General features: G+C 51.0%; 1 protein-coding gene across 7 annotated transcripts in view; it reads left to right on the top strand.

Moving 5' to 3' along the window:
* The first annotated feature begins 957 nt into the window (after positions 1–957).
* The window catches only part of TMEM178B (transmembrane protein 178B), a 389,247-nt gene continuing 380,589 nt past the window's right edge, over positions 958–9,615 (top strand). For all 7 annotated transcript variants that reach the window (XM_089328672.1, XM_051835127.3, XM_089328675.1 and 4 more), the window contains exon 1: positions 958–1,340. In XM_089328672.1, coding sequence (XP_089184798.1) covers positions 959–1,340 — 382 coding nt within the window. In that variant the 5' untranslated portion in view covers position 958. The remainder of the gene's footprint in view (positions 1,341–9,615) is intronic.

Here is a 9,615-nt window from a genome sequence, read left to right as displayed (position 1 = left end):
CGCGCGGCGACGGCGCGCCCTGTCCATGGTGTTGAAGGCGCGGTGCCCCGAGCGCCCCGCGCCGCGCGCCCTGCCGGGTGCGCCTCCCTCGGCGCAGCCCGCCCCTCGCACGCGCCAGCTGCGGCCCATTCTCCGCAGACCTCCGGCCGGGACTGAATCCCGTAGCGCCTCCCGGGTGAGCGCGCCGTCGGCCCGCGGGGCCGCCTGAATGGGGCGCCCAGCAGCAGGCGGCCGGGGAGAGCCCAGGGAAAGGTCGGCGGCGGCCGTGCGGCCGGGGGGAGCCCTCCTCTGAGCGCAGCGCGTGGGCCGGACGGAGCGAGGGACCTGCCGGTCGCCCGAGGACGCGGACTGCTTAGAAGATCCGACCCTGGGAGGAAGAACGTTTCTGGGTGCGCGTCCCTGGCCTCCACTCGCAGACCGGACGGCGGGGAGCCCCTGAGCGGGCGACGCAGGCGGGACTCGGGGCAGCCGGCCCCGGCATCCGCGGGCACCCTCGCCAGCCCCCTGCATCCGGGCGGCTTCAGGTCGCCCTGCCGTCGAGCGGCGCGGCGAGCCAGGAGAGACGGTGCAGTCGCCGCCGCGCACAAAGAAACCCCCGCAAGCCCCGCCGCAGCCCAGGGCGCCTGGTGTTTAGTTTCCGGCCGCAGGCAGCGGCGCCCGGATCGGGGCGGGGAGGGGGCGGGAGCCGGCTGGGTAGCCTTGGCCGCCGCCCGCCGGAGGCTGCACCTGCCTCGGAGGATGCCCAGGAGCCCGCCGGGGCCTCCGCGGGTCAGAACTTCGTAGGCCGCCCGCGCGCATCCCCGCACGGGTAGGCGGGGGCCGAGGGGGCGCCGCGGCGCGAGTGCCCCCGCCGTCCCCACCCCCCAGCTCGGCCGCCCGCCCGCCGCTTTGTTCGGGCGCGCCGAGGGAAGGCGAGCTGCGGCGGAGCATGCCCATGGTGTAGCGGCCGAGCGGAGGCATGGCTGCCGGAAGGTTGCTGCTCTACACGGGCCTCTCGCTAGCGCTCTGCGCCCTCGGCATGCTGGCCGTGGCCATCTGCTCCGACCACTGGTACGAGACGGACGCCAGGAAGCACAGGGACAGGTGCAAGGCCTTCAACACCCGCCGGGTCGACCCTGGCTTCATCTACAACAACAACAACAACTTGCCGCTCCGCGCGAGCCGCTCGCGGCTGGACCGCTGGGAGGGCAAGCTCCTGCGGGCCCGGAACCGCCGGCAGCTCTTCGCCATGAGCCCCGCGGACGAGTGCAGCCGGCAGTACAACTCCACCAACATGGGCCTCTGGAGGAAGTGCCACCGGCCGGGCTTCGACCCCGAGATCGCCGCGCTCATCCGGAAAGGTAAGCGCGAGGCGCGGCGCGAGGCCCCGCCGGCCCGGCCTCCGAGTGGCCGGAGCTCTCCGCCCAGCCGCTGGCCGGGGAGCGTGCTGGAGGCTTAACTGGCTGCCTAATCTGGCTCGCGCTGGTCTGTGTGGACCCGCGCGGAATCCCATGCTCCGGGACCCCCACCCTCCCCTCCCCCAGGATAGTGCTCATCAGCTCTCCGAGGGCCGGGGAATCGGAACGTGCTCTCTAGGGCGGTGTCAGAGGCAGCCAGGCTCCCAGGCTTGGTTTCCGATGCTGAACTCCCCGGGTCAGGGACGCTGGGGGACACAGCGCCCAAGGGGAGGCCTTGTTCCCAGCGGCGCCGCTGGCCGAGTGCCGTAGTACACCAGGCATCAGCAGCGTCCACACCTCGCAGCCCCTGCCTGCAGCAGCCCCGAGCCTGGCGGGCGGCAGCAGCATAGCGCAGTTTATTTCCGCTTTGAGAAAGTGGTGGACCAAAGTGACCTGTGTGCACTGGCAGTAGGAGCTACTAAGCACAAAAAATTACTTTCTGGGGGAACTCCTAAATGGGTATTTCAGAGGAAAAAAAATGCGATTTTCAGGTTTATATTTAAAAACACAGACGACGTAAACTGCAACAGGAAGCAAGGTCCATTTGCTGATTATAAATATTTGACATTTAATATGATCACCTACGTTGAAAAAAAATGCTATTTTGAAGCAATTAGATATGCGACTTTACCTTAGGAAGCAATTGGCCCACGGTTCCGCTGAAACATCGGGTGCATGTGTGTGAACACTGCTCCAAAGACGGGGGTGTGTGATCCTTGCTGTGTGCGTGCGGGGAGGTGCGGATTTTACCACTCGGTTTCCCCTCCACCTGTGTTTCTGTCTCTTCAACTATTGAATGATACCAAGGGGACAATGGTGCTGCTACTTGCAAAGTGCTTTGAGGCAGCTGTTTGTGTCTCTGATAATGCTGTTTTTGGAATAGTGTTTGTGCCAACTGGTGCTATTCCTCAATTTGCAATGGCTTAAAACTGAGCAGAAAAATGATTTGAAAAAATGTTAATTAAGAATGACAAGCAGTGGACATGGCCTAGGTGGCCAGTTCAGATTTAGGTGAGGTAGGGCCAGAGAGAGAATCCATCTTAGTATTGTGTTGTGGCTTCTTTGGCATGACTAGGGATTTTTAGGTGATGGAGCTATGGGTGTGTTCATGCTACAAACATTCTGTCTGTCTCTCGGTTAGATTGTGATCAGAGCAAGGTGACCCACTTGGAGGGCTTCAACTTTGTAAAGATGTATAGGATACCAGGGGATTCCAGAAGACAGCAACTCCATTTGAATGGAGAAGTTGGAAAACAAGAGGAAGTAAAATAGTTATTAAAAATTTTTTTTTGAAGTGAGATAGTCTTTGACAATGGGTGGCTTTATGAGTTTCCCGAATCTCAGATCCATACGGCGTTATTTTATCCATCATTTTAGTGGGGGGATAGCCCATGCTAACAGTGAAATGTGGGGGGACAGTCCTTGTTAGCAGTGACTGGCACGCACCGCGGGGCTCCCTGGAGGACCTTCCCCAATTCCCCTCTCTGGATGCCTGCTAGAACAAGACCAGGGGCCCTTCTGTCTGGAACTGGCCAACCCCACTCGGGGAAAGGGGCTGGGCCCCCTGGCTGCTGCTGGCGCCGATGGGGCTTGGATTCCGTGCGCCCTGCCTGGCAGTCGGGCTGGAGAGGTTGACTTGTGTGTGCGCGGAGGGATTGGTTACCATGGTGACTCGCTCTTCCGGTGATGCTGGAAACAGTGGCAGGGGAGGAAGGTACCGCGCTGTGACTTTGTATCGACTGATGTTTAATTGCAGCGATGGAAATGGACGCAGCACAGCAGGGGATTGAATACGCTGCTACCTGGAGCTGGCAGGACATTGTATTTCATTTGAGCTAATTGAAATGCTGTACCCCATCACCCAAAATACAGCAATCACTGTTACGGCGCACACCCGCGGACCACGGCCGCTCCTGTCCATTTGACTTCCTCGTTGGGTATTACTGAGATAGATGGCATGCCAGCCGCACAAATCTTGACAGCCTTAAGGTTTTATTTTTAAGCTAAAAACATGATATTTGCAAACCAGCTCTTTGTTTTCTAAGTAGCAGTAGATGCATTCTGAAAATAGTGCCTCTCTTAGTAGAAATTGTAGATAGTTCCAATAACACATAGAACCTAATTTCTAGACTTAATCAGCATTCTTCCTAGATGGGCCTTTTTTTCTTATAAGGAAGTTGAAGAGATAAATTGATAGCTTTTCATTTCAATTTAGGACATCTTTGGGTAGATACTGTGTCACATCACTCCTTAGAAGCCCTCACAGGTATCTTGGGCCTTTGTCTTTTTTGAAACATCTTTATCTGAGCGATATGTTGTTCAAGGGGAGCGGGAACCAGGGAAAAAAGACTTTAAAATCTATGAATATTATAGGGAAATTAGAGATTTATCGAAGTGATCATACAGCCGTAAAGAATGCATTCATTGATTAAATCGATGTTTATTACATTAAAAAGTGCTGTTTGTGCATTTTTAAATAAAGCGAAATTGCACAATTAGTAAGAAAAGTTAAATCCATCTTTGCTCTGAAGATGAAGCCCTTTGGACTGATGTTCTTCCTGGGATGTGTTTTCTTCAGGGCCTCCTGCCATGGCGGTGCCCACAGTGTGTTTCTGCTCACTGGGTATTTCTTTGTTTGTGTTGTTGAGTGGTAAGCCCCTGGTAGGCAGGAAAGACTATCATTTGTAAGATACTTGCATCCTAATCGGATGTTTGGAACTTGGGAAATATCTGTACAAATTGGGTTCACAGAAATGTATTTCTCAAGAAACTTATTCTAACTGTAGGGACGCTTCTGTGGGAATTCAAAGTAAAGGTGGTAGCACATTGCGATGAAAAGAATGAACCAGTGCACATCAAGTTTCTGGAACCTACGAGACCCACAGCTCACTCACGAGGAGCAACTGTAGTAGGATTTGGTTTGGACTGCAGTGTTATGTTGATATGGTTGGAATAAGCAGGCCTCAGCCGATACTTGGAGAAGCATTTCTGATGTGAAAATTTGCCTTGACCTGCACTGTTTCCTAGAGCGCCCATCAGTGCTCCACAAATTATTTAATAAAACAGCTGCATTTAAAAATCAGTAATGCAATCAGCAAATATTTACGTATATTATGTGATGGAAACGCATTGCTAGGATGAAGACTTGGTCGCAAAATTCTCACAGTCTGTGTGGCAGAGAACACATTATAACTAGGGGATGATGGCAGCCACAACAGAGACATGGTCAGAGAAGCACAGGACAGGTAGCGTGCCAGAGCCCAGCCCAAGTGGCCTTGGCCTCACCAGTAGAGCATGTCAGCAGGCGGGTTAGGGCCGGTGGTCCTGAGGAAGTCTGAACAGGATTTTGGTGGGGACTGGGGAAGGATGGGGAGGAAGGGCATTTCAGAGGGGCCAGTGTAAGCAGAGCCATGGGGGTGTGCGACTGCAGGATGGCCTCATGGGGGTTGATTTCTGGGGCGAGGAGCTGGGCAGCAGGCAAGAACCAAATCAAGCAGGTGGCACATCAGATCCCCTTGGTGCAGGGCTGTCCCGTTGGGCAGCCATTAGTCGTGTGTGGCTGTTTAAACGTAAAACGATCAAAATGAAAAATTCACTTCCATAGCCCACTGGCCACATCACAGATGCTCAGTAGCCAGGTGTGCCTCTGGGCTTTCGTCCTGGACAGCGTGAGAAGCATTCCCATCATCAGAGAAAGTTCTGTGGAGAGCGTGACAGAGAACTTGCACTTCTGTATAGTATGAGCATGTCCGTTTTCCAGATGAGGATAACTACGTGGTAACCTGGGCTCACATTGGGTCATTCTGCATAGAAAGGAACTTTGCCACTTGGATGTTTTGGGCAGAAGGTTTTAGGTCATGATCATTTGTGTTAAACCTGTATTTTACTTCTCCCTCATTGGTGATAGAATTCCCACATGCTTCTTCCTTCTCCTCTCTTCTCTTCTTCTTGTGTCCATTATCAATAACTTGCTAAGGTTGGCTGGATGGGAAAGGTATTATGAATAATAGCCACACTTGATGCCAAGTGCTCTTCTATATATTTTTAAGATTTATTTTTATTTATTTATTTTTAAAGACAGAGTGACAGAAAAAGAGGGACAGAGAGAAAGATATCTTCCATTCACCGGTTCACTCCCTCAATGATTGCAGCAGCCAGGGTGGGGCCAGGCTGAAGCCAGAAGCCTGAACTCCTGGGTCTCCCACAGGGGTGGCGGGGGCCCAGTCTTCCATTGCTTTCCCAGCCACATTAGCAGGGAGCTGGATTGGAAGCAGAGCCACCAGGCCTCCAACTGGCTCCGGCTATGGGATGCTGGCGTCGCAGGCAGTGGCTTAACTTGCTGTGCTGCAACGCTGGTCCCTAAAAGTTCATGTTTACTTGCTGGTTTATTGTTCAAGATAATTCAATGAAGTGGATATATATTGATATTATTTACTTCCTGTTCTACACTTGAGGGAACTGAAGCAAAGAAGATCAAATAATTTGCCAAGTGTATGGTTAGGAAGTGAAGGTATTGGGATTCGAATTCTGCCTGCAGGTTTAGGAATTTGTTGGGGCAGGGATGGGGGTGGAAAAGGCTGGTTTATTGATTTCCAAAACTTCAAAAAAGATTTTAAAAAAGAGGAAATTATAGAATCTCAACTCTAAATTAGGGTCATTAAGGTGGCTCATACACTTTGCTTTGAGGCTGAACTGTCAGAAGCTTATATGCATTTTGTCATAAAATTTTTGATATCTTGCTCAGTATGGCAAATGCAGAATTACAAACGTGGACATTCTCATACCATGAAGGTGTCTGGGCTGCACACTGGGCCCGGTGTTAGGTAGAATGGAGACACTTACATTCCAGCTGGGAGGGACATACCCTAAACAGATACCCATGGGGTACAAGTAACACTAGTGCTGATCAGTGAGCCTACAGTGCAAGGCGTGGAGGCTGTGCAGTGTCTTTGCTTAGGAAGCGCACAGGGAGAGGGAGATAAGTGAGCCCAAAGTGATAGAGTTCTCTCAGCTCTAGCTTCATGGTACAGGGAGACTGAGGCCACCCCGCTGTAGATGAGAGGAGTCCAGGTGGTCCCGTTAGCTCAGGGACCTCAGAGGCTGAGCACTTCTCGCCAGTGTGCATACCTTCGTGGAGGGCAGGGACCATTTTATTTCTTAAATACATAGAATTCTGTACTTAGTAGGTACTGAAAAAACTGTTGATTGACTACAAATCTTAAATGTTTTCTAAGACATACCCGCCCAGACAAACACGCAGAGACACGTGTGGTCTTTTTACATGTGGTATGCATTCCTTTGCACATGTGTGAATGAGTGTCCATATGTAACAAGGAAACACATGCTTAGCCAGACCCCCTCCCATCACCATAACAAAATAACCAGTGAGAGGGAAGGCGCCTTGGGACTCAGTGGGTGAATGTAGGGTGTGGTGAAGAGCTGTGTTCTGAGCACCTGCTAGGTACTGGGGAGAAGAGAGAGGCATAGTTGCTTCTTGTTCTCAGGGAGCTGCCACTGGAGCTCATGGTTTCCCAAGTTCACTGTCATATGATTGGAGAGTCTCTCCTGCAGCCGGTCATGTGTGCATCAACAGGATTGGGAAAGTTGGTCAGGGATGCAGGGTGAGCTCCTTTGAACTGCGCCAACAAAGTCTCCTTTCTGCTCCAGAAGGTCAGTTTGTTTATTCTTTTCCTGTAGGGTCACTGAGGATCAATTAAAGGACCGATTCTGTGTATTCCACTTTGGATGGACAGTTAAAGATATTTTCTCTCTCTCTGCTGCTAGTAGTCCTAGGCCTTTAGGCAGAATGCTAAACACACTCTGGGTTAGTCTGACCTCTCACGCACACACACATGCACACAGGCACGGGCATCTAGATGTTAGACGCTAGTCATTCACATTTATTCAGGTGCCAATACTCTGTAGCTTTATTACTCCAAGTGAAACACAGAGGAGGGAGGGCATGACTTGGTGGGTGAACAATTGGGAAATACCATCCTAACATCTTGATTTGGATTTCTGGTGTCCTTGAGAGAATACACAACATTCTTTTTTTTTTTTTTTTTTAAGATTTATTTATTTATTTGGAAGGCAGAGAGGCAGAGAGAGAGGTCTTCCACCCACTGGATCACTCCTCAGATGGCTTCAACAGCCGCAGCTGCGCCAATCCGAAGCCAGGAGCCAGGAGCCAGGAGCTTCTTCCGGGTCTCCCACGCGGGTCCAGGAGCCCAAGGACTTGGGCCATTCTGCACTGCTTTCCTAGGCCATAGCAGAGAGCTGGATCGGAAGTGGAGCAGCTGGGACTTGAACCGGCGCCATGAGGGATGCTGGCATTGCAGGCAGTGACTTTACTCACTATGCCACACTGCTGACCTCACAACATTCTTTAAGAGAATTTTCTTTCGTCTTCTGTATAGTAATAGGTTTGGATTAACTTTCTGAGAAAGTTAAATTTAGGTGCTGGAAGGTAGGTAATAAGTACATGGATGAAGCAGGGTGAAGAGAGAGGAACAGGAAAGTTGGGGAGGGAAAGAGAGAAAGAGAGAGACTAAGAAAGAGAAATTCTATGCTCATTTGCAACAGGAGGAGGTGGGAAACCAAGCAGCAAGCTTCTTACCATTATAAATCATGGAATAAAAGTGAGCATTTTTTCTTTCTAGTGACTTGAAATGCTATTTTGCAGGTTGAGGTTGAAGAATTAAAAACTATATAGAGAAAGGTGGTAATGGAGGCACAACATTATGGAAATACTCAGTGAGGCTGAGCTGGATACTTAAAAATGATTAAAAGAGGTGAATTTTATGTTATGTATATTTTAATCCCAATTTAAAGGAAAAAAAAAAAAGGAAATGCCTAATGGAGCCAAGAGCCGATTCTGGTCAGAATGTACAATATTGGATGGCCAAGGTTCTTGGTTCAGTCACACATCTCATGGGCACTGAGTGCCAGGTCCTAGCTCAAGCTTGGGGTACGGAAGTTAAAGAAACAGATGGAGTCCTGACATTATAGACTGACATTTATATATTTCTGAGAGGGGAGCGTTTGGCCTAGTGGTTAAGACCCTGCTTGCACTATCTGCATCCCAGAATAGAGGGCCTGGGTTCAAGTCCTGGCTCTGCTCCCGGTTCCAGCTTCCTGCTGCTGTGCATCCCGGGAGGCAGCAGGTGATGGCTCAAGGAGCTGGGTTCCTGCCATCTGTGGAAGACCAGGGTGAGTCCCTGGCCCCTGGCTTCAGCCTGGCGCACCTGTGGCTGTTGTGGATACCTGGGGTGGGAACCAGTAGGCTGGGGCTCTCTCTGTCTCTTTTACTCTCAAATAAAATAAACAAACAACCTGGGCTAACTGGGGAGTGCACCAGTGGATGGGGGCTCTCTGTCTCTCTCTCTCTTTTACTCTCAAATACACAAATACAAGTTTAAAAAATTCCAAGCAGGTAAAGCCACTGCCTGTGGTGATGGTATCCCATATGGGTGCCGGTTCGAGTCCTGGCTGCTCTGCTTCCAATCCAGCTCCCTGCTAATGGTGCTGGGAAGGCAGTAGAAGATGGACCAAGTGCTTGGGCCCCTGCACCTGCATGGGAGACCCGGAAGAAGCTCCTGGCTCCTGGCTTCGGATCAGCGCAGCTCCGGCTGTTGCAGTCATCTGGGGAGTGAGCCAGTGGATGGAAGACCTCTCTCTCTCTGCCTCTGCCCCTGCCTCTCTGTAACTCTTTCAAATAAATACATCTTAAAATTCAAAATCTAAATATTTTTGAGCATTATATTTTTTTCTGTTTCAGGATAAAAATTTTAAAGAGCATCAATATATAAAACAAGTAAAAGTGCTAGTACCTTCCCTGAGTCACTTAAGAATCATTGAGTGATGATGAGCATTTCACCGTATTTCTCTGAAGCTGTCAGTGCCAGTCGTACCCTACCTGAGTGGAGGATCCTGAGTGACGCTCACGGTTCCCGTCCTCAGAGAGGAAAGCAAGCAAGAGCAGTGTGCGTGCTGGTCCTGTGAGATTCCTGAGCTGGGGCTCTGGGCGCGTGGACACTGTTCACAGCAGTCAGGGTGGGCTGTACAGAGAAGCAGATGTGTGTTCTCTTTGTTTGTTTAAATGATCACTGTTTTAAAATTTGAAAATCAGAGCGACAGAGAGACAGGCAGAGAGAGCGGTATCAGTCATCTACTGGGTCAC

This window comes from Oryctolagus cuniculus, chromosome 3 (assembly GCF_051225735.1).
Source record: "Oryctolagus cuniculus isolate XC-2025 breed Fujian yellow rabbit chromosome 3, ASM5122573v1, whole genome shotgun sequence".
In the NCBI taxonomy this organism is placed as follows: domain Eukaryota; kingdom Metazoa; phylum Chordata; class Mammalia; order Lagomorpha; family Leporidae; genus Oryctolagus; species Oryctolagus cuniculus.
This window is presented reverse-complemented; position numbering and strand designations above follow the sequence as displayed.